General features: G+C 39.5%; 1 protein-coding gene and 1 long non-coding RNA gene across 4 annotated transcripts in view; one reads left to right on the forward strand and one right to left on the reverse strand.

The window, feature by feature from the left end:
- Positions 1-1,583: 1,583 nt before the first annotated feature.
- The window catches only part of LOC124215965 (uncharacterized), a 47,320-nt gene continuing 22,490 nt past the window's right edge, over positions 1,584-26,413 (reverse strand). Inside the window, exons 1-8 of one of the 3 annotated variants that reach the window (XM_069134956.1) lie at positions 9,911-10,776; positions 9,573-9,831; positions 4,517-7,726; positions 4,135-4,426; positions 3,750-3,851; positions 3,397-3,510; positions 3,072-3,168; positions 1,584-2,685 (exon numbers count right to left, since the gene is read on the reverse strand). In XM_069134956.1, the coding sequence (XP_068991057.1) occupies positions 2,530-2,685; positions 3,072-3,168; positions 3,397-3,510; positions 3,750-3,851; positions 4,135-4,426; positions 4,517-4,640 (885 nt within the window). In that variant the 5' untranslated portion in view covers positions 4,641-7,726; positions 9,573-9,831; positions 9,911-10,776 and the 3' untranslated portion in view covers positions 1,584-2,529. Of the gene's footprint in view, positions 2,686-3,071; positions 3,169-3,396; positions 3,511-3,749; positions 3,852-4,134; positions 4,427-4,516; positions 7,727-9,572; positions 9,832-9,910; positions 10,777-24,466; positions 24,553-26,413 lie in introns of those variants that run through there. The other 2 variants (XM_069134957.1, XM_069134955.1) reach the window with 2 other exon arrangements.
- Positions 10,207-12,237, forward strand: LOC124215966 (uncharacterized). Its single transcript, XR_006882489.2, has 4 exons — positions 10,207-10,496; positions 10,692-10,904; positions 11,652-11,761; positions 11,888-12,237. It is a non-coding gene; the product is annotated as an uncharacterized lncRNA (long non-coding RNA).

The raw sequence follows: 26,413 nt of genomic DNA on the forward strand, positions 1-26,413 counted from the left end.
TGACAGCTACCGAATTTGGGGTTGCGCGAAAAACGAATTGAAATAATTTATTGTAAACATGAACCAGAAACCACGGAGCGCTTATCCTGGAAGTCGAGAAATTTTATTAGCGGACTGACAGCTACCGAATTTGGGGTTGCGCGAAAAACGAATTGAAATAATTTATTGTAAACATGAACCAGGAACCACGGAGCGCTTATCCTGGAAGTCGAGAAATTTTATTAGCGGACTGACAGCTACCGAATTTGGGGTTGCGCGAAAAACGAATTTAAATAATTTATTGTAAACATGAACCAGGAACCACGGAGCGCTTATCCTGGAAGTCGAGAAATTTTATTAGCGGACTGACAGCTACCGAATTTGGGGTTGCGCGAAAAACGAATTTAAATAATTTATTGTAAACATGAACCAGGAACCACGGAGCGCTTATCCTGGAAGTCGAGAAATTTTATTAGCGGACTGACAGCTACCGAATTTGGGGTTGCGCGAAAAAAGAATTGAAATAATTTATTGTAAACATGAACCAGGAACCACGGAGCGCTTATCCTGGAAGTCGAGTTTCACCGCGTAGCGGACCCGAAGCGCGGGATCCGGGAGGTTGAGAACCCGGTACTCGAAATACGTAGCGGACCCGAAGCGCGGGATCCGGGAGGTTGAGAACCCGGTACTCGAAATTTGCGGAGCGCGACTCTCATCCGTCCGCTCTACTGCGCGGTTCGTTCCAGACTGAGGAATTCGGCTAGCTGATTTTGAATTGGTGACGTCACTTTCTGAACGTCCGACATCCAAACTATGGTTTCGAACTTTGATACTATGTATGATGACGTATGATGTACGATGTATGATGTATGATGTATGATGTACGATGTACGATGTATGATGTATGATGATATGATATGATGAATAATGCTTTTAGTTTTCACGTTTCACACAAGAAATACACACTTCATCTCTCCTACCGATTCCAGACTCAAGCGGCCAGGCCCTTCGATGGTCAGCCGTTGACTGAAGATATATTTTTCAGTGAACGGGTCGGCTAATAACGCTGCCGTTCTGCGACAGTCGGATGATGAAAAATTTCGCTCGTATCTTTCAAATGTGTGTTAAAATACACTCGAAGCGTTAAGAAGCGTCGTTCTTTCTCTCACTATCACCTTTCTGGGTCTTTAAACCACTACGCAGCGTTAAATACCGTCTCATATACGAAGCATCCATTTGATCTCGTTCAAAATTAGCGCATCCGTGATGTATTACAGTTACTCTGAATTTTTTTCCATCCGAATACTTTTCGAAAAACAATTCTGCTCCTCCACCCAACGCAGATACCTCACTTGTGACCAGCTAAAACAACGTTTCGATTCTATGCCTATGAAAACTCAAGATCGAGAGAGCAAATGAAAAGTTGTTGGAATAATTATGAATACTAATTTTATAGAATACATCGAGCGCGCGTCGAATAGAATCCCATTTCGAAATGAATAATTCTTCTCTTTTCATATCATAGCTAATCTGGTAATATAGGTAAATAGGATGGTTGGAGGTGTTCGGAAATGGTAGGACATTTCAAAAGTTAAAGTCGACGATGATCCGGTGCATCAATTTTATCGTTTATTTGATAAATTATTCCTAAATACATTGAAACATATGTATTTGTAATGAAATATCATGCAATGGGCTGTGTAAACTATAAACTATAATTTCTATCAAATAGCTGCTTTTATGTCAACAGAGCTTTGAGACTCAGTTAAGTTGGATCTCGATTTTTGCCATCGTATGTAGGACATTGGGTTACAAGAACAAATGCGAATTACGAAGAACTCCGTATTAGAGATAAGGATATTTTAGTTCAAGTATACCTATACACAGAAATCCGTATGTGAATATACTAAAACCTCTGTGTTTATTGTAAAAATCTAGTTTTAAATATGTGTACATATGTATATACACATGCATAAGTATACATATACAAATATCCACATACATGTACATAAATAATTGCCAAGAAATTAGAAACACTCACAACTTGTCGCAAATAGAGTAAAACGTAAGGTTAATAATATACAAATTACACAAGCGCACCATAAAACGTGGCAAGGGTAATCCTAGTGCAGTGATTGTATAAACTGAAGAAATATACATTTACATATACATGATATAAATTAATAGTCTAGAAAAGAGTATTTAGAGAGCTTATCTAATTCCGATCTTGTCACAATAGATCATTAACATAATCAATATACGGTTAAAGCTGTATTAGCTACATTCACTATTAGAGATAATATTATTTCTCCATTTTTATAGTTATTTAATTTCTTGTACAACAATTTTTCAAATTTCACCGCAAAATGCCCAACGAGTTCTCGTGCTGCAAACACGAGTCAAATTACCTTACAGATGGCTTTACATTGATTTTTGCCTTCTCGCGTCGAGTTATAAATACAGAGAAATCTCAATGAGAGCTCATTTCTATAAGATTTATTGTAGTGTTATATTCGTAGCTGTACCTGTTATTCTATATTATATACTGTCCTAAATTTTAAACACACGGCACAACAATGGCTGAAAGCACAATGGCAACAAGAGAGGAGCAATTTGTGTCTTAATCAATCTTTTCTTCTTCATACGTAGCACAGCGATGTCACGTCGGAGGATATGTACTAGTGGATCACTAGGTGGGGCACAGAACTGAAACATAATTATGTTAAAAATCTTCAACATCTCTTACAGAAGGTAGGTACGTCGCCACACCTTATATACCAACAATGAATATTCATAGAGGCTATATTCATAAATACTTACAAAAGTAAGCTAATATTTTACCCGCAATTGCTTATTACTGATAACTTGATATGATAATATCCCCTTCCCACCCCTCCCCTCCCCTCACACGACCCACCCCGCCCTACCTACTTCTGCTCCTACTCCTACTCCTACTACGACGACTACTCCTATTCCTACTCCGACTACTCCTACTCCTAATCCCACTCCAACTCCTATTTCTACATCTTCCCCTGATCCTACTCCTGATGCTGATTCTACTTCATCAAATATTGTAAAAATGTTAAACTCACCGAGCACGAATCCTCGTCCTCCACCTCGTCCAGCTCGACCACCTCCAACCACCGCCAACCACCCCCGACGACCACTGCTAACCACCTCGGGTTATAACTGGAATAGTAATAAATATTTTCAGTACAAGAACACATCAAAAGTATTATGTAAGGATTAATATAATTGAATAATCTATTAATACGTAATAAATTTCATGAGCTACTAAATATGTGCTTGCACAAAAAATGAATTGAAATAATTTATTGTAAACATGACAAGTTTGAAATATTTTAGAAGAAATATAATTACAATTGCCATCAAATATTATAAAAATGTTTTACTCACCGAGCACAAATCCTCGTCTTCCTCGTCCACCTTGTTCTCCTCGTCTTCCTCGTCCTCCTCCTCGTCCACCTCCGACCACCTCCAACGACCACCGATAACCACTTTGGGTTGTACCTTCAATAGTAGTAAATATTTTCAGTATATGAACACATCAAAAATATTGTGTAAGGATTAATGTAATTAATGAACTAATCAATTATATAATAAATTTTATTAGCGCATTCAAAGCTACTGAATATGTGCTTCGGGAAAAATAAATTGAAATAATTCATTATGTACATGACAAGTTTGAAATATTTTAGATGAAATATAATTACAATTGCCATCAGATATTATAAAAATGTTTTACTCACCGAGCACAAATCCTCGTTCTCCTCCCCCACCTTGTTCTCCACGTCTTCCTCGTCCTCCTTTTTGTCCACCTCAGACCACCTCCAACACCCCCCGATAACGACCTCGGGTTATACATGGAATAGTAATAAATATTTTCAGTATTTTAATACATCAAAAATATTGTGTAACGAATAATATCATTTTTTTATGGACAGATTTTACCAAGAAGATTAGGAGCAAATTAGAAAAAATTATAGAAATTTTACTTGCACGATGATAGCTACTGAATTACGACTTGGGCGAAATATGAATTGAAATAATTTATTGTAAACATAACAAGTTCAAAAATTTTGGATAGAATAAAATCACAATTGCCATTGAATAGTAGAAAAATGTTATACTCACCGTGCAGAAATCCTCTTTCTTTCGTGCACCTTGTTCTCGTCTTCCTTGTCCTCCGAGAGTCGAGTTTCATCAGGTAGCGGACCTGGAGCGTAGAAACTACGGAGCACTTGTCCCTGAAATCGAGTTGCACCAGGTAGTGGACCTTGGACGCAGAAACTACGGAGCGCTTGTTCTGGAAGTCGAGTTTCACCAGGTAGTGGACCTTGGACGCAGAAACTACGGAGCGCTTGTCCCTGAAGTCGAGTTTCACCAGGTAGCGGACTTGGAGCACAAAAACTACGGAGCTCTTGTCCTGAAAATTAAGTTTCACCAGGTAGCGGACCTAGAGCACAAAAACTACGGAGCTCTTGTCCTGGAAATCAAGTTTCACCAGCTAGCGGACCTGGAGCACAGAAACTACGGAGCGCTTGTCCTGGGCGTCGAGTCGCACCAGGAAGCGGACCCGGAGCGCAGGATCCAGGAGGTAGAGAACCCGGTACTCGAAATTTGCGGAGCGCGATTCTCATACGTCCGCTCTACTGCGTGGTTGTTTCCAGACTGAGCAATTCGGCCAACTGATTTTCGTCCATATAGATCAAGAGAGAAAAAATTTTGGGTGACGTCACTTTCTGAACATCCGAACATCCAAAATTTGGTTTCGAACTTTAATACTATGTATGATGTATGATGTATGATGACTTTAGTCTTTACATTTCAGACAAGAAATACGCACTTTATCATTCCTGCCGATTCCAGACTCAAGCGGCTAGGCCCTTCGGTTGTCAGCCGTTGACTCAAGATATTCTTCAGTTAACGGGTTAGCTAATAACGCTGCCGTTCTGCGACAGTTGGATGATAACAATTTTTGCTCGTACCTTTTAAATGTGTGTTAAAATAAACTCGAAGTTTCAAGAAGCTTCGTTTTTTCTGTCCCTGTCAAAAAAAAATCGCCAACAGTCACCCTTTTAGGCCTTTAAATCAGAACACTGCGTTAAGTACTGTCTCATACATACGGAGCATCCCAATTCATCAGTTACTCCGAATTTTTTTCAATACGAACACTTTTCGAAAAACAATTCTGCTTCTCTACCCAACATAGATACTTCACTTGCGACCAGCTAAAACAACGTTTCGATTCTATGCCTATGAAAATTCAAGATCGAGAGAGCAAATGAAAAGTTATTGGAATAATTATGAATAATAATTTCATGGAATACATCGAGCACGTGTCGAATAGAATCCCATTTCGAAATGAATAATTCTTATATTTTCATATTATAGACGTATTGTTGGTGGTAATCTAGTTTGTCTCCTGGAAAATTATAAAATTTATAGTATGCATTACGTATTAATCGTAAATGGACTATTTATATTAATATCGTACGTGGACCGCGTATAGATACTTATCTACTTGTTGGTCTCTGCATCATTATTACATCTGATCTATTATTATTTATGATCTATATATATACATTCTTCTCTCGGGTATCTATACTTTAATTAAATCACTGTTTTGCTACGAATTTTGGAAGAAATTTATTCTCATTATTAATTTCTTGTATCGCCGACAAGTCGTTAAGTACACACAGGCCAAGTACTGGCTTGGGCTTACCATTGCGAAGACTGTGTTACTCGGAAGGTGAATGCAGCCAGAAACTGGTAGGAGGTGGTTGGAGGTGATCGAAGATGGTCGAGGAGGACGATGACGAGGAGGCTGACGAGGGGGTGGAGGAAGAAGACGAGGACGACGAAGGTGGTCGGAGGTGATCGGAGGTGGTTGACGGTAGTTGGCGGTGCTCGGGGGTAGTTGGGGGTAGTTGGCGGTGGACGCGGTTACGCATCTTTACACGGGGATAATCGAGCCGATCGACATTTCTATGTCGCAGTCGACAAGTAATCTTACGTACTCACTTTGTACCGGCTCAATCTCAAGCTTTCATACCGACGGTACTTTGGCTGGTACGAATGTCGGTGCGAGCTCGTTAGGTAGAATCGATAGAACAGAACCCTCCTACGCTCCCAGGCCCACCTGGGCCCACTTGCCCGCCGAAAACTGGTCACTAAAATTTACCCAGGGATAACCGTCTTTGTATTCTTCAGTCATCACCGTAGTTAAGCCATTGTCGGTACGTCCGTATAAAGGGTATGAAGTTAGCCGAGATCATTACCCGGGAAACATTTGAATCAATTAAGCGTGGGAGAGTGACGAAGATTTCCGAGGCTTAGAGGGTCTCTTTTTATTGCGCGCGTCTTTGCACTCGTGCGTTAAAAATGTATCCAATTCGTCCCCGTTATCAGGCGTTATCGCAGTTATCAGATAACGCGACAGTTGTTTGCTTTTCCCGTATCTACGCGAGCACGAGTTCCCGGAAAAATTACGCGTACCCCTCACATCTAGTCACAGATTTACTGAGCGGAAATAAATTGTTCAGTCAAGAAACGGGCAATTCGACTTTTCGAAACGGAGTTTAATTCACGCAATTCAGGTTCATCGTATCACACACAAGCATCGAATGACTAGGCAGTAAAACAAGTTACAGGTAATCGACGGCGTTGATCGCACTGTAATTTAAAAATATCTATTTTCTCAAACAGACTTCGAGGTTTCGCTCGCGCTAGAAGAAATAATATTGCGCGTACAGATCGGCGCCTCGTTGCCGCAATGTAACGTAACGTATCGTACGTATATTACAGTGTATATCTTACTTCGCATTACGTATTGCTGAGAGGTGGAGACCTATACCTATACTTATGCTACTCACCCAGAGACTTGTGTTGCAATGATACACAGCTTTCTAAAGAAATATGACAATCCACAGAGAATCCTAGCTCCGCGGTACATCTGCAGTTTCTATACTCTTGGTGCCACGGTTTTGCAAACCTGCAGCCTTACGTTTAACAAAGATTACTTAATTGCTTTTTTGTTTACGAGTCGAGAAACGCGAATTATAGGAGTGAAAAATATTCATTTGTTTGTCATTCACATTTTTTTCGTATTATGGAATCTCACATTTTGAAATCACGTATTACAAGTGGATTTGTTAAAACTGAAAAAAAAAATACCTACTACTTGTGCTTATGAATAGGTAAATAAACATGTGTGAAGTTCTAGACTATTGTACAGACACATTCGATTCTCTTGAAACATATCTGATGACTATTTACTAAATACGTTATTTTCCGAACCGTTTAAAAGTAGGTATTAAAACTGTCCCAAGTTTTCACCTCACAAAAATTCGTACAATCTCAACTGTTATACGATCGCATGACGCATTTGATTGATAATGTGTCTAAAAAAAAACTTGGCATAATTGTAGCATATTTCGCCAGTTTTGATTAAAACTTGAAAAACTTGAAATATTTTCGACAGTGCACAAGTAATGATATATTTTGAGTTTAATTTTTTTTTTTTTTACCTAACGGTACATGGTTTTGTTGTATCAGCTCATTTCGCAGTGTTTATGTTCGTATACATACCGACAGGCTGCAAAATAACCGGTACGACGTCACGTTTATTATATGGGCATGTATATGTATATATGTCACGCTCGCGTATGTAGAACTTTCGTTACACGTCTCCTGATCTCGGCGAGCAGGTACAGCTACGTCATCACTGTAACATGCAAGAATCATCCTGATTTCAATCACGCCAGAGTTACAACTTTCGGATTTTCCCACACAATTCACATAGGTGACTGTACCGCGATCCGGAACAAACTGAGCATAAATTAATAATACCAAAATTAAGAACCAACTGTCCAAGTCACAATTTTCAATAGTCACCATATTAAAAAAGGTTCGAGTACCTATGAGTGTGATTTTAAATTTTGCATGAAATCCATACACACGTCGATGCAAATTTTATAAAAATTAATGGGTATGGACACGGATTCACGCGAGTTAATAACGGATTCAGGATGCAATATTCGGATATGTGACACGTAAGTAGTTGCACTAAATTTTGACAAGCACAATTGAAAACGATGCTATGATTCTCATTATGGATATTCTTGCGGGGCTGCCAGGGAAATGGAAAATCTGCCAGTAAAAAGCTGGCGAATTTAACGACTGTGCAAAGATTAACGCAGACTGTCCAGAACAGGAGGTTATTTATAGTTCTGCGAAACGTGGCCAACATGTTTCTTCTGGCTTTTATATACTGTATGGAGTAGGGAGAGTCTCACGGATCCAAGTGAAGCTCGTCAGGTGAGGTTTAAGAAGTCGCGCGACCCATGCAAGTCCTGGTTTGCCAATGCTAAAGGTCTTGCTACTCTCCGCAGGTGAGCTGCTGATAGTTTCAGCGAAATGAAACCCATCGGCAACTTCGTCTTTTATTTTTGACTTACCCATGTATACACGGAATTTTTGCAATGCCGTGATATTCGTGTCAGAGGTGATAATTATCAGAAACTTGGTTCAGTGGATACTGTTAGGTCACTTGGGAATATCATGGATTAAGGTGAATGAATATTGGGTGATTATTACTTTGATTATGAGGAATAAACGGAGCCCTGAAAGTCTTGGAAAGATTGCAACAGACTTAATGGATTTCGACAAATTTTTAAAGTTTAGGGCAATTCTGTCAGCCATCGTAGGCTTTCCAATAATTATTATTTAATGATATCACCCTATGCACATTCAGTTTCAAGAATGTCATACAATTTCACAAGGTTTTAAGGATCACAAATGATTTTCAAAGATTCTAAGCATTTCGATAGAATTTTAAACAAATTTCGTAAGCTTTTGAAGACAAGTATGGTTTCAAGATCGGCGAGCCAGCTTCAAACATGACTGACATACTGTATTATCTGCCAACGACTGTTATCCATATATCATCCTCCCGTACATTAAAAAAGTTACCTTGAGTACAAAAGAGTTTTACGATCACGTGTTAATTTTTAACGCATAAGGGAAAAAACCGAACATTTTCGGGTTGGAAATTCGTTAATCAAAGACGGCTGCGTTTGAGAATGATCGTACAAATACTGTTGACAATTGCTCAATACTCTGAACCGTATTCAAATGTCGCACAGCAAGCTGTTTTAAATTCTGTGAGTATTTAGATTGGTAGCAGAGTTCAGGAACAATCAGTACCTGACGCGATGTGCGTGGACCTTGAAAAACTGGTAATGCGATTTATTATCAGTCCTGAATTTCCAAAACATGTTAAGCGGTATCTCTCGATCGGCCAATGGTCATACCGTTGTTTTGATGAGTTCAATTTCGATACCATTTCGCTGGCATTCGAAACAAAATGGACTTTGACTCGAGTTTTGACACATACGTACGGTAGCAGTGATTGTTATGACAATCAGAATAAGCATAATGACGTCGTTTTACTGGCTTCGCATTTACGACATACGTTCACTAAGTTATATTGCTGATAGTTTTAGGCGAATCATTGTCAGAACATCGAACCACAGATAGCTGTAAGCGAGCTACTGGGCTTTTATACATACCTATAACTAATGGCGTGTAGCTCGTACCTCTTGTTGTGCTTCAACGCTTTTTGACCTCAACATGAGCAGAACTTAAGAGCAAGATGAAATATAATCATGGCTTCTGTGTTCTCTTGGCAGCATAGGATCACAAAAACGAACCTCGTCATTCGGATGCGTAGATTGTTCTGTACATGCGTAATAATTCATCGGAGGTAATAACAAACCAGCCACTTCTGGTCTCGCGAAGAAGTCCCTCGTCGGAGGCCAAAACGTGGATCTGAGACAAAAACGGGTTCCTTCTTATCGAGGGCGACCTTTGACGCCATTTACGAACAAGAACACGGTAAAAGACTTACTGTTTCATAATAATTAAAACGACTCTCTTGTAGCAGGGTATCTTCCACGGCTAGATGGCGTCGTGCGATGGGTTTATAGATATTTCTGATAGTAAAAGAAACCCGTGCGGCTCGGTCGAAACCGAAACTGGTTTCCTCGGGTCAGTAGAAAAGCCGATTACCTTAACCCACGCACTTGTATATGCATGATCAGGGTGGACTAACGGAGTTCGGCTGACCCGCGGTACTATAAGGTATTCGAATTCCCGGAACGATGCTTGATTTCTTAACACTCTTCAGGAAGCCAAGACCTCTGGGTGACACTGCATGCGGTACCAAAGCTAACAACTTTCTGCTCATGCTGCGTCACTCGTCGTCACGAGATGCACACCTTCTGCATAAATCTGACAAGCCTCTGAAGCTACGACGCCTGCACTTGCCGTCAGCACTGACTCAAGACGCATGTTACTTACTGTACGCAGGCATTCATCAGGCCAGCGGTCAAGGCCTGGGCCAAAGACCCGCGACTTTTTTGCGCTACGTCTTGCCTCGCGCTTATTCGTGACAAACTGAGTTACTGTACAGTTTCACGGAAGGTGAGAATAAGGTATGAGATGGAGAAAAAAAATCGACAAGCAAGAAGCGGCAAACGCGAAACGCGTACTTGTTTGAGCGAACCTAATACACACGCATATTCGCAGTATATTTTCACCTACTAGCTTACATCGATTACGAAACAAATTAATCAGCAGAAACAAATACTACGGACTGAAGTCGGGACTGTTCATTTTTCTCTTTCTAGGTACCGAATACCGCTGACAATTATTTATGCTCACCTTTTATCGTCTCTGCAGTCGCGTTTTAACTCTGGACCTCGAGGGGAGCTTTTCGATGAATCATTTGTTACCACATGGCTGGACTCATGACGGTGGGACTTGATTGCTAATTTCTGCATCAGGTTTTTCCAGATGCTTTGATTTCATCCAAATCAGTGCGTTTAATCGACATCGTCTGGGTAAGACTTACTCTTTGTCGCAATATAAAGTTAAATCTGACTAAATTAGGCAGTGAATTTCATCTGTTTCAGTTCTTGATTACTTGTATTGAATTGATAAGCTGGTATGTCATCTGATCTGTAATGCCACAACGCATCATGGTTCAGAAACCTCTCGTATGCTGGCTTTATACCTATAAAAGCACACTGCCGTTATTATTATTATTATTGTTGTTGTTGTTGTTGTTGTTGTTGTTGTTATTATCATTATTATCATTAGTATTGTTATTTTCCTCGTAGATAAGTAAAACTTACACAATACCTTGTATCCCAAATATGGTTAATCGTATTTTTACATCACTTTTTGATTGTTCGCATTTATGGAAATATCATTAATGAAAAATATTGCAACTATAAAATGGAATGCATTATTTGTTAAAAAATGGATAAAATATATATTATTCGAATAAAAAACGCTTAACATTATTTTTCATCCGATGTATGATAACATTTTTATCTGAAAATAGAACTGTCATAATGAGAATTGCTACCTCTGAGAGCTAGCAGTGAATGATTAAATGAGTATAAGGTGAAGAAAACTCATAATGGTCTGATAAACGATCGTTGATATTTATGGTTTCGATTTGATCTTTAAACAGACTCCATGATCTTGCGAATAAATATAATAAATATTTTCCGAAGTTAGATGAAGACATCGTGCCATCACTATGATTTTTTTAATTCATTTTGGTATGCCCGTATTTACAGTTTCTTGCCGTATTCGAGAAGGCGATTTTTGTAAGAAAAGGCTCTTCGCATCGTACGAGAATAGGTTTGATTTTAGACTTCATTTGCCTGCCTCATGCTGATAAAATATGGTATGACAAGTTATACGGTTATGACATTTTTCGTAATATTCTGAAACATTACACAAATTGCAAAACGAAGCAGCTTTATAATTGAGATCTTACATTCTGGAGAAACGGAATTGGGTCTTTTTTCAGGTTTTCATCCATGTTTATCTGCGCGCAAGAATCTGTTGATGAAGCTCCATCAATAATGACAATAAGGATCGAGCGAGCTACGGATTCCACGTAACAATGATCAGACCACCTACTTTTATTTCTTCGAACTATAATACCCGGTATATCCTTGCCTCAGGGCCAAGATATCCGAGTTTCTAATTTCTCCAGGACGCGTTCGTTCGCACATTGTATCCTTGGAAAGTGGATCTTTATCGAGGCCATAGCTGGAACTGAGGAAACTAAAAATTCCTTACTCGTATTTAAAGCTCACGTATGTAATTGTTGCTCAAAAGTTACAGTGGAAGTATTAGAAGCTGGAGCAGATAAAAGGGAATAAAACGCCTTATTTGAAAAACTTGAAGCATATTATTACCTAACGCGAACAATAAAATTTAAAAAAGTTCCAAGCAGCAAAAAAAAAAGAACCTACATGGTATAGAACGCGAGTCTCAGAATCCACATACAAATCAAAGTTAAGATAATGAAGGCATTTAAGATAAAGGTAAGTGAGTGTAAGAGATAAAAAAGGCGGAGACACATATGGGCTGCGTAGAAGCGACGCGACGACATAAAAGTGAGAGTGATTCCACAAAATGAGTGGCGAGGGCATTTCGACGGTTGAATTCGTCTAGACCAAGCTAAGCTGTAGAGTATAACATAAGATAGTACCGGAGGAAATATTTACCTGCGTTTTTCTGTCGATTTTTTTAATCGAATCGTGGCAGTCCATCAACAACGTGATTGGCTTAACAGTGTAACATCAGATGCAACGAAGATTCATTTAATTTATTATCATTACGCCTGACATTCATACTTTGTACTACTCGGATCAGCGATGACGCATGTCTTTGCATATTTAGGGACGGTTTTAGCGCGGTGTCAGACGACCTGAGCTCGAACGTTGCATATTCTGAAAGAAATGGCAGAACACCGGCGAAGTGACCGTACAGTACGTGTGATCGTATTACGATGTACATCCAATGTGCATTTATTACATGTAAATATGTTCGTACATCGATGATATTTGTTTCGTGTAGTTTTAAGCCATAAAGTTAGTTTATAGCTTTTCAGTCTCACAGTTCCTGGACAAAAAAAAACTGTCGCGTAACAGTGTGGGAAAGTCCCGCGCCTCGAGTCTCACCTCAAGTTTTGTGTGATTCATTTCGACCTCCCATTAGTAAATACTGCCGTTTTTTCGATACAGATATAATCCCAATCACGGATAGAAGGATTCGTGCCCTTCAGTTTCAGCAAAAAGTCAAGCGTGCTCTTGGATATTTAAAACGCGCGATCCTCATCTAAAATCAAACATGGCGGCCATGCGCCATATGACATGTCGTCGGTCGCCGACGCGATCGCGAGGCTTGACTTACCGATCGATCGAGAGTAACATTCGTACATCAATAACAATTGTGGAATAAAAACTCGTCGCTGACGTTGAACAACCTTGGCATATGTCGGGCGTTGATCCAATCTGCGGTGAACCGCAGCCTCTCGGGCTATTCGACACAATAGAATACAGATTATTGATAATGAGTACAGATCTCTGCGACGGCTCGGATCGGTCAAGGACCCAAAGACCTTGAAACTACCTCCCAATCTACGGAGACAACTTACTTGTTATTTTTAATTTCCTTGGACTTCGTCCCCGGATTGCATACTCTGTTTTAATTAGCACCGGGCGGTTTATTGCGATCAAATTTACCCGCATTTCGCTACAACACATCGAATGACTCTGCTCAAGGCTTCTGCGACGGCAGCAAGCTTAATCTGATGACGATCTTGCGCTACGGTCAATAATTTACAGTATGTGAGTGAGCCGTGCGTCCCGATACAAGATATCACTAATGGTTTAAAAGTATTTGTGTGTGGGTATGGATTGCAGACATAAGTGTGCAACGGAGCGTGAATGACAGGCAAGAAATTTTTCGAGTCACATGAAGTTCTCTTGTGAAGATTGATTTAATATACTGAAAAACTGTCGCTTGTATATGTACACTGTCAAAACACTATTAACCATGGAATTTTCAGTGATTCTGAATAGGTCACGTTACTATTTTAAAGCAGCTGGACCACTTATTTTTCTGTAAAACATCGACCGCATTTTTTCTAATTTGAAGATCAAGCAGCAAGAAGTTTAAGGCCATTCATATACGAATATTCTGGGCAAGATTGTTATAAAAATACACACCCGGTACATATAAACGAACGGTGGTTATCGCATAGATAATACTTCTGCAATACTCTTGGTGTCCTATCTCAACTTTCGTAAGCCAGTTGCCACTCTAATCAATTGAGAAGATTTGCGAATTTATTACATTGAACTTGAAAAACTGTTCCCAATATCATACCGTATCTTCTTCTCGCACATCTCGCTTATTTTTAAATAATAATTTGATACATATAATTGGAATTATAAACAGGGAGGTATTTTCATTGGTAAGAATTATTACGAAGACATCTTCGACCGCGTGGACGTGCACGTTTTTAACTGAACTATTATAATCAGACAAAAAAAAAACATTGATTTTTCACTGTCGGATCTCGACGTCTTTAAATACAGGATACCTCAAGAATGAATGAAAGAACTTTTGATTATTTTGGCCTGAATCAATGCGGTACTTCCTAACTTACGGTCCATTGAATTTAATGTGAAATCGGGCTGAGCCTGTCCTAAGTCACTCATAAAAAATGTGAATTTTTTGTCCCCCAATAAGTAGAGATCGAATAGACCGATATAGAAGGAGCTTGATTCACGGATTCGCCTTCATTTAACCCACAATAAAAACCGAGTAAATTCGGAGCGAACTTGTCTGGGTCATTAACGAGCTGCTGGCCGAAGTAAAAAATTTTATGCTCCAAATTCTTGCTCTCAAAAACAACGAAAACAGCGCAAAGTCTTGAGACCGGTGCTTTAAAACTTGTTGATTTTCCCGTTTGTTCACTGTAAATGTAACAGATACCCATTGCCATGGCATTGACGCGGTTACGCGACGTTCCCCGTGTGTCCACGTATTCTAATGTTAATATCACTGGTAATACTACACCGGATAGCATCTGATGAAGTTCATGTATAACGGGCACGCGCAGCTGTCCATCAGCACGGAATTGCAGGGAATCGACTCGACTGAAACGGTCGCAATGTCATTGTCATATGACGATTGCTCGTGAAATTCGCTGTGTCCGGGAAGTTGGAGTAACTCGATTAACGGTTCCAACCCAACCCAGCTAGGCCCAACCCAGCTCGACGCTCATCGTGGGAGTCTCGACGCGCCAATTTGCCATCACGAGACAATTCGTACCTCGATCGGAACGTCAGAAAAGCCTCAAGCTTTCCAACTTGTTTCTTATTCCTCCTTATCTCAATATCAGATAAATCGTTAGTTCTAAGCCGAGAGATATTTCCAGTCGTGGCTACTGTACGGTATTATGTAATATTGCTGGGACTTGACTATTTTCATATTTTACCCATAACTAAAAAATGTAGTTCCGGGTACGAAATGAAAATTAGTTTTGCTGTGTATAGAAAATCTAGTTTGTGATACTGTTACTTTTTATTACGGTCACTCGTACTATATTTTCTTGTAACTATTGCCATAATTTGATATTAGTGAAACAATAAATTCGTTTTAAGGTCTTGTTCAACTGAAAAAATACGGTTGACTAAACAAACCGATTTGATGTTGCGATAACCGAAAAATTTAGTCTTTACAACCATAATCTGGTTAAATGGCAAGTAATTGTGTAATGTTTTCTTGTAATTCCAACAATACTTGAAGGGTCGTTAAAACGGTATTCATTTAACTAGACTCTTCTGGTGGCTATAAAAAATAAAACTTCTGTCAGTTACGCCTACAATTAATCGGAAAAGCGCTTTACTGGCAATGCAATTGGTCAGATCCGATATGCGTGCGTACTTCGCGTCACTTGTTCCCCGAAATGAAGAATGTACCGGTTGTTTTCTCCAATCTTAAATAGTGTAACCTTGTCCGAATCGAAGAACGGGTAGAGATAAGATCACCGAGACTCTGACTAGCCAGCTGCTGTACGTAAGTATGAGCGATAAGTTTCGCTGAAGTTCTAATCGACGATTAAATAATTGCGCGAAGACTTCGATGAATTTCTGAGGAGGGGAGACAGAGTTAGCGAAATATGTGACGATGCCTGGGATTTTTGTTGAGGTTATCGGAGCCATTTTGCCACGCCACTCCGACAAGATAGGAGCTGATAAATTGTGAGAATTCAATTAACGGTTCATCTTGAATACTTGAAATCTCACTAAAACGCAATACCTTGATTAGTATAATACACGAAGTGCCATTTCTTCCAAGACTATCGTCTCGCTTTTTCTCAGATTTTTTTTCACGTTCGGTGAACTTAATTAGGAGCTGAAAAATGCCGATTATGAACCACAGTCGTTAGAAAAATTTTACAGCATTTAACGGACGCGTTCAAGAACCTTGTTGATATTACCTGTGCTCAGTTAGGTAGAAAACTTTATTTTAACAAATTCTATGAAACGCTGGCTTGCTGAACCTCAATTTTCGGCCTCCGCATCGTCCGAAGAATATTTGTTTAGAAAAATGAATAGATATGTATATTTTTTTATTTTTCGAATGCGTTATTTTTCGTAATTTAGGCACGAGAATATCCCGATTACGATGCGATCACTGACGCAAGGATCAAAACATTGGTGACTCAATAAGCCAAAGTTGTAAAATTCTCGAATGCGCGAAGATGGTTTAAAAATAATTACACTTGACTGTGAACACAATTTAATTACGTCTCTAGATTGTGAGGCGAGGTTAATTTTTCAATTAATTTTATCTCGGCTCCGTTGACAATTCGTCTTGAGATATGAAACTTCGAAGGGCAGAGATCACGTGCGAAATGATCATACGCCGCGATTGGCTTAGCGAAATGATACAATATATTACTCACTGTATAATTTTGACAGCATGAAAAATAGGGTCCTCGGTATAAAAGGTATCGTCTACAGATAAAGTATCGCCACGTCAGGTAAAAATTCTCTGAACGGAGCATGAACCGACACTCAACCGTCGTCAGGATTCCAATTAGAAAAGCACATCATTTTACACAAATGCTTCGATAGCGAACAACGTAATCTGGACAGTCGATTTTTCACCGATTGCGGCTGGCCATTTTGGCACATCTTCAATAAAATAGAATACCTGTAACCCAATCGAAAAATAATAATCGCTGCGAATTATCACTGCTGCGATTCTGTGAAAGCATGATGATATTTCCTCCGTTTTTTCGTTACACACTGATAAGCACTAGCTCGCCTTTTGGTCCGAGAGTCAATCAAATTCAAGATTGTTGATTCACTTCTGTATTCGCGTTACGATAATGTTCACAAGCGATAGTGCTTCTACCTTTGGCCTGTTCTACGAATTCGACAAAACTATCACGACGAAATTTTGTCAAGATTTCACGACGAGTTTTTATTCCGATCCGGAATATATAACGTGTAACGCGTAATATATAACGGAACACCTTGTATGTCGGGGACTCCGAAAGGTCAAGAGCAGTTCGGCTGATTGCTGGATAATGTATGACAGACTTATGCAACGACTGTACATCGCAGCTAATTTTGGCTCAAGTGAACGCGGGTGCTTAACTCGGCACACCATTCATCGAGCGAGGTATGTATTTCCATTCTCTTTCTCAAAAGATTGGTAGGATTTAAAAATATGATAAACAGTTCCATCCTTTCCTCCATTTGTGCCCGAAACAACCGGCGTTCTTTGGAAAATTTCGCCTTTCGTGTGGTCAGACTTTAATTTTCCGTTAATTAAAATAGTTGTTTTTGAAAGGGTATAATTTTGATGTAAACTGCAGATCCCTACACACGGTGTATCCGCATCCCAATCGGACGACCGCTTAGTTACCCGAAGAACCCTCAAGCTTATCTGATCAGAGCACCCGGGGAGAATTTGGGACTCAAGGTCGCCTGACCCTCGTTCCGGAGTTAAGGACTCGAATTTATGCGCCATGGTGGATCCCGGTTGTAATTAAAGCGTGTTTGTGATCATAAACATCCAACCACTTGCAAGTGCACCGCGAGCCCACTTCCAACGATGTGAAATTGAACGTGGGTAGGGTGAAGTGCATTCGCTCGGTTCCCATTCCCATTCCGATTTCGATTCCCATTCCCATTACCTTAGAAGGCTCTTTCGGCACGGGAATGAGCTCACCAATATTTCGATTCCATGTTGCGTCATGCTTACGGGAACGAAGGGAGGAACTTTTTGTGTTGATATAACTTACCGGCGAGAATTCCGTTACGTAACGGATGGTGAAAACTGTTTACTGACGAATCTGAAGCCGTTTGGTGTTAATTGAATTTAAACTGAGATAGTTGAGACGGGAAAAGAACTCTCTTTGTGACAACTGACATTGAACACTGTGGAATCTAGCACCAAACTGAGTGGGTCGCTATCGAGGGCCTTGAGGAGGTTGATTGGCCGATATTTGATTTAACCCTGATGTAGAAATGGACGAATTTTCACCCCAAAATACCGAGCATATTTTTACTCAATATAAAGATAAATCTCCATACACTGAATTATAATACGTTAATTCTTGTAACTTCATCTGCCGCGCGAATAAGCCGATGGATCAAACCAGCAAGTCATTACTTTCAAGTCTCTCGGTCATTATGCAATACGTTCGAGACTGATTGTGAGTATAATAAAAATTGTAATTTTTTTCTATTTTTTGCGCTCGCCTTCGAGCGTCACAACGAAAATATAGTTATTATTCTGGTTTGCGGATACACATCCCGGTTGTTATTATTATTATCATTATTATTATTACATTTATTATTATAGTTATATGATGCGTATACTCATACACTGTATCACTGTGTGCTTTACGGCGGAATTCCTTGCAAGATGCTATAAACGATTAACGTGACGGAATGAAATTGAAACATTTGTACATACATATACGAAGACGGAGAAGGAAAGAAAAACGCGCCGAAAACAACTCGTGTTTAAGTGTTAACTGACCGTTCGGTAATTGTTCCCGTGTGAATTTTACCGTCCAGGCTTACACGATAATATATGTACTGTAAACCTGATATTTGTTAATACCTAGAAGTCTTTTCTCACCTGAATGGATACGATTACCGAGCGTTTCAGCGAGAAAAACCTTCTGGCTCAATCCCGCAAACGTCATGATACGCACGCATAAAATTTGAATAAATCAGATTGCAGACATTCATTAAGTGATAAACAACCTTCGATTTCACGCGAAAAATGTGGGATTTTACTTTGTCGCGGGCGAGGAATTTCTCGAACTCAATATACATCGAACTGCGGGAATGCAAATACTGATTGTTGTTTATAAGGTGACCACGAATGCACATTTCTGATTAATTTTATCGAAGCACAGTATCGTATTCGCTGTCGGAAACATTCGCAAGCACGCGTTTTTTCGCGATTAATTAATAGCTGATCTAGTTTCGAGTAAATCAATTCTTTTGGTCGTCTTCTTACATGCAGGTGAGAAATTAAGTACTGAAAAGACGAAAAGATTAATAATTACGAAACAATTACTTGACACTTGCAGTACTTGAGCGAAAAATTGTTTTTACATTATTCTGTTATAAAGCCTTCTCTGTCTATGTTTGACGAAAATCTATTTGTCTCTCCTATAAAATAAAACCAAGTAAGAAATAAAACTGTTTGTCATTTCCGTATTGCCTTGTCGAGACCAAAGGACAAGGAATCGTTAACTCTCAAGTTCGAGATCGCGTGTTTACATCATAGTATTAACAATTATACTACCGAGTCCATAAGTCTAGGAATCAGGGATTGTGTTCTGAAATCCGTTTATATTGTAACAAACAGCAAACACAGCACCTTTCGCCATACTGTGACGAGTTAGAAGGTGATCATAGAATAATTTTTATCGCTAAAACCAAGAAACTGTACAGACTAAAACGTTGAAGTGTTTGGTCAAACGATTAAAAAAAGAAAAATTATTATTATTATACGACGTTTTATGTCTGCACCATAAAACTTTTTAGGCGTTCGTGACGTTGTTCATCAGATACTCGCCGTGTTAAACTTGGCCATGAATTTTCAAATTCCGCAATCGAATTATGAATATTAAATTAGACGAGTTAAGGAAGTGTTCGTGACAATTGTGTGAAATCTTCGTTACGCAGAGACGCTTTTGTCACTGATTAACGCCAGTGGAATTCTGAAAGAAAGGTCTCTGGATAATTACGCAATTCACTGCAGCAAAGCATCGGAATATAATCTTTGGAATTCTGAATAACTTCTCGTCAGTGACTGTAATTGGCCGTTAATAGTTCCTGGCGCGTTACGTCACTCGACGTTAAGAGTCTTCTTTCACAAGTTGTAAAAGATGCGAAGACCACGCATGAAATTATACGCATAATACGATACCTATACCTACATAATTGGGAAACGAAAGTAAAAGAACTCTTGTACAAATACACGTACAGACCTACAATCATCATGATTTTCGTTTACATTTATATACATACATTACATGTGCGTATATACGGATATCCATGTATTACGGCGTTTCAGAAAAATAAAATAATTTGCGGTCTTCCATCGTGGCAACCCCCTCAAAACTTTATTTAGGTCAATAGTAAGATTCCGTAAAAAGATGAGCGTTCTACATTATAAAAAAGATCGCAGTCATTTGATTTTTTACTTTTTTATTTGTGAAGAAACACGTTGTAGCACTTAAAGTATCATTTCTTTCCCGACAATTACATTAAATCCACTTAAAGTATCATTTCTTTCCCGACAATTACATTAAATCCAAAGATCACGATCCATAACAATATATCAACCGAGAATCTTATTCTCCCAAATTAAAAGTTCACTAGCTGTAAAACCCTAGCTCGCTAAAGCTCGCTCGGGCTCGGATGCCTAGTGTAGCTTACCAGATGATACGAGATTAACGAGATACCTCCACGCCCTCACTGCTCACTGCACTGAGCAGGAAATACGGAGCACTCGTCCTGGAGGTCGTAATTCACCAGGTGATGGACCTGGAGCGCAGGAACTAAAAGGCGCTTCTCCTGGAAGTCGAAATTCACCAGATAGAGGACCGGGAAGTCGAAATTCATCAGGTAAATCACCTGGGGCGCAGGGACTACGGTGCGCTTATCCTGAAGGTCGAAATTCATCAGGTAAAGGACCTGAAATGCAGGAACTATCGAGCGCTGGTCCTGGAGGTCTAAATTCACCACGTAGACGACCTGAAAGTTGCAATTCATTAGGTAAATCACCTGGAGCGCAGGAACTATGAGGAACTACGGAACGCTGCTCCTGGAGTTCGAAATTCACCAGGTGAAGGACCTGGAGCGTAGAAACTATGGAGCGCTTGTCCTGGAAGTCGAGTTTCACCAGGTAGCCGACCTGGAGCGCTTGTCCCGGATAAGTCGAGTTTCACCAGGTAGGAAGTTGTACCAGGATCCAGAAGGTAGAGAACCCGGTACTCGAAATCTGCGGAGCGCGATTCTCATTTGTCTTCTCTACTGCGCGGTTGTTTCCAGACTGAGAGATTCGGCTGGCTGATTTTGGTCGTGACGGTTACAATAGATCGATGACGTCAAGAGAAAAAAAAAATTTGTGTGACGTCACTTTCTGAAATTCCGAACATCCGAGCATCCAAGATTTGGTTTCGAACTTTAATACTATGTATGATATGATGTATGATGATGTGCGTGATGTGTGATATTAAATTATAACGGTTTTGTCAGATTGAATTAATTATGGAAAGATGGTAAATATTACAAGTGTGGGGGTGTTCTTAGTGACGTAAATTGATATTGTGATTGATGCAAGCGATGAAAAAAAAATTTAGTCACGTTTCTCCATAATTTAATAAAAATATACGAAAGTGAATAATCAACTGAGCGCGATCAGCCGCATATCGTAGAACGCTCATCTTTTGCCAGAATCTTTCTTTTAAACCGAACAAACCTTTTACGGGGTGCCATAGCGAAGAATCGTAATTGTTTTTTTCTGAAACATCCTAATATACGTACTAGGGTAGTTCTGAAAATAAAAAATATTTTTTTTTTCAGTACTGCTTCCTCATAAAACTGTTGCGTGTGACGAAAAACAAATCCCCTGCAAATTTGAGCTCGATCGGATAAGATTTAGAGGTACCGCTTTCGAGTTTTCGTTTTAACGTAAAAATAACACGTAAAAAAATATTTAACTTAATTCAACGTCGATGTCGCGTGAAAATATAGACGAAAATGGTAAAATCTCGAAACCTTTTTTGTAAGCAACTATCTATTTTTATATATTAGTCTATTTTATTTAAATAATTGTGTTATTAAAAAATGTATTTCGCATTCATCGGTAATTGAAATTAACTTATTTTTTACACCTTAGGTACGTATAAACTCGTCGTTAGATATGGAGAAATGTACAACAAAGGTGTCGCGTCATAAGCCTCTGCATTTACTCACCTGAAAACTCCGTTTGCCAATTTGATTTTCTCCATTCTATCCACGCACCTCTTTAATCGTATGCCCATACACGCGACACGCCGAGGATGGCATAATTGCACGGCGAGATAAATATAGCACAAACAGCACTGACCTACGGGGATATGTGGAGGTCGCCAATCAGTGCGTATATGCGCGTTTTCAGACCGCCTATATGTTAAGTTAACTACTTTATGGCTGACGATTGATGGTTCACGTATACGTTAAACTTCGTACATATGTACATATGATTCCAATTGCAAGCATCCGCAGATTTGCCACCAACTGGCACGCTTATGTTATAGAGTTACCTACTATGCGGCTTAACCGCTCCAATATGTACGTATGTACTTCTATTCTAAGACACAATCAGGCGACGTTCACAACAAAATTTCACCTCTCGAATCATTTTTACATTCGAATTTACATTCCTCCTTATCTTGTTCCACACGTAAAACACATTTTTCGATTTTTTTTCTACACTTTTTTGAAATTTCTTCATGCGTTTTCGTAAAATAACAAGTCTACGGTAGAAAAATAATTAAAAAAAAATAACAATTCATCCTGATTAACAAATGCGAATTTTCTTTTAACATACACATATTAATCCTCTTGTGTTCTACAATCATTGGGAAATCGAATAAAATCTAAAAGGTTCGACAAGGGTACGTTTCCTGTATGTTTCTTACTCCCAAGAACCGAGTTGAAACTCTTCGTAACGGACTTCCTGTACACAACTATTAACTTAAATTGAGAAAATTGCATGTCGAAACTTGTTCACGCTACTTTCACGGTCACTTTACCGCACTATCAGTCTCGTACGAGTTTTAAAACGGTCAATTTGCGAGTGAACAAACAATCAGTGTTCAAATTCTAGGTATCTACACGATTTTCCTTCGATGAATGTAAAAGTGGACTTTCACCCTATCAGGCGTACTGCGATAAAATTTTACCGATCCGAGCGTAAATTTCCTCGTGATACGTGAGACGCGCCGGACATTGAAGAAAAATAAAGTGCCGTTAAAATTTACTCTCGCATAAATAACACCGTGTACATTTTTGGCGTTGCACGACAGAGTCGATTCGATATTTGTACGAATGGGTCGTAAAGATCGGTTCAACGATCGATTCGATGGCACCGAAATGTGTCCACGTAAAGAGGTCGATTAGACGATAATCATTCGGAAGCCGTCTTTCGGCCGTTGACGGGGTTGATTAACTGCACTGTAAAATTGCGATGCAATTGAAAGGTGCCTAATTAGAACATAAGACGAGGTTCTTACACCCCGGTTTTTAGATTGCAATTCATAATGGACTCGCATTTTCATTACAGCCCAGCCAGCTTACCTTTCAAAGTTATGCGGTTGATGCCGTAACCGTTCGTCAGAGTTTTAAGTCATCTTTGAATGACCCAGAAGAACTTTCACTGCATACTGATTCAGTACAGAAAAAGAACTTTCCCATTCCGTGTATCGCAGTGTTTTATTCAAGAATCAAACTTTGCAAACAGTGGGAATTGCTAATGAAATCTTGTTTCACACGACTTATCAATCACTGATTCATGCATTTAATCGAAGGATTTCCTCGCAATGAATATTACAGCTAAACAAACGCTACCAATGATTTGACCCTCAAATTTTATTAATGATTACACCAGGCTTTTTGCATAGTCACAACGAACAACAAACCGTATAATAATCGTCAAAAATTTGTTGATCCTTTCAATTAAATAAGAATCATACTTTAAAAATCATCAGGAGTTTCGTTCGAGAGAAATGATCCTAACGAGGTAGAGACTGCGTTCCCAACACAGAGATCCTGAGTAATCGTACTAAGCTGGAGAATTTAGAATGGACAAGAGACTACAAGGATGTTTGAAGACGTGACGAATCCTTTCCAAGAAACACGCGATCGATAAGATAATAAACAAGAGATCTGCAGCTTTCACGTCATTTCGTATAATTCTGGGATCTTGTCTCAAATTTATTTAAGAAGCTTGTATTTCACTAGGTGTTAAAAAACAGCAAACAAGAAAGCTAACCAACCTTTTCCTCGCTGATTGCGAGAGATAACTCTTCCAGAAAATAACGGAAACATCGGAAATCCTCCTCTGAAAGTCCGAGAGCCGTGCTTGTTCCGTAGAATTTTCAGTAAGACTTAACCGTATAAATTCGCCTTTCTGTAGTTGAATAAAAAGCACAGTCTAATTGGCTCGACAATCCAAAAGGGAATAAGATGGTCGAAGGAAATTCTAGAATTTTGAGTAACAGTGCAGGGACACTGTTAAGCCTCGACAAATGAGAAGAAGAAAACGGAATAAAATGCATAGTTGAGTCTCGAGTGACGACACACCTCAGAACCGAGTATACACGAACCCGCTGGTTGTAATTTTGGGTCAACGTAAGTAATCACCGGGTGTCTGACTGGCGCAAGGCAATAAATGTGGAGGATGCGACTTGGTAGGATGCCTCCTCGTTAACTGCAGGTAGATACGTTCTACGCGCGCACACAAACACACACACACGCACTTTTACACCCTTCTTCCAGCCATTAAACTCTTCCAGTTTACCTGTGTACGGTACCCGGACTTGCATATGGATAGAAAATGGAGTCAACGGCGTGGTTCACGTGCGGTACTAGACCTGGTGGTCGTATCGGGTGGACAAAATATTTAGTAGGTCAAGAAACGATCGCTCACGCTAGACGTGAAGCACGCGTGTATCCAGGGGCGGATATCTGTCTAGTGCGAGTGCCAAAAGTGACTAAGCAGCCTGCACAGCTTAGCGATCATCGGTACAATAGACACAATGCCTCGGCGAATGTCCCACGAATTAAACCAACTATAGAACCAGACGCGTATTAGCCGCCCGACTGTAGGCCACCAGTTTAAATACACAGCTACGGACTGTTCCGTACCGTATACGTCCATTAAAGTCTACTTATTCGCAATTGAGTTGCCTCGAAGGTTTCGCTTTTCGTCATCCTGCACGCTCACAGCCGTTCTCAAATGAACCTTATTCCGTATAAATTTACGTCTACCGATTACGAATCTTTGTTTCTACTATTGGCAATTTTATACCGAGATGTCGGATAATCGCACTTTGCGATTTGACCCGATTTCCGCAACAGGTTTCTGCATTACAGTTTGGCCAAAAACGTGAATTCTTGAAAAAAGATTCCGAAAACTGACGAGAATATTTCGTTTTTCAACAAACGTACCTGCTGTAAGAAATTGCGCTAAAACATAGCGAAGCTAGATTTTGCCAAAAAAAGTGGACAACGGTAAAGCTACCAAATAGCGTTATTCTTTTCTTCAGCAGCATCGTAATTTTTACGGACAGGTATTTCATACCGCAAGTTATGTCGACTTGCGCTGCTGGTTTGCATATCGGTTCTCCGATAAGAATTACTTAGACTAGCTTGTTGTTTCGTTTGTTCAAGATTTAGTAGGTTTTTAACGGATCGTACCGAAGCATAGTCAACCAATTTTCATTGTTTCAAAGAACGGAGTCATTAGTTCCAGAAAACGATTTTTTTCACTCAGGTAATTGGGCCGAATTTTATCCCAATGCGTTGTTCACGGCTCGGATATTTCAAATTCCAAAAATGCATCTAATCTCATTGTGTAAAAGTCCGTCACCACTTGGAACATCTTTAAATTTTCATACCCTCGATAAATTCCACCATTTAACACGTTTCAGAGAATTAACGTCAGCGCAAAGTGTAAGAACAGTTTTAAAAACGTGTTAATTTCGTCTGTAGGAAAAAAAGAAAAAAAAAAGAAAAATCCCGACGTGTACACAGATGACTTCGAACAGTGTGTGCCGGTCGAAATCATCCGATTCCTCAGCGTAGAATCTATCACAGTGTTCGGATGCGTCGATCAAACGTATCAGCGATAAAAAAAAGTTTAGGGTAAAGAAAAAAAAAACCACACATTTGGTTCTCAGCTCGTTGTATCGAGCTACGAACGCTTTCTTACACGTTCCTTT

This window comes from Neodiprion pinetum, chromosome 4 (genome assembly GCF_021155775.2).
Source record: "Neodiprion pinetum isolate iyNeoPine1 chromosome 4, iyNeoPine1.2, whole genome shotgun sequence".
In the NCBI taxonomy this organism is placed as follows: domain Eukaryota; kingdom Metazoa; phylum Arthropoda; class Insecta; order Hymenoptera; family Diprionidae; genus Neodiprion; species Neodiprion pinetum.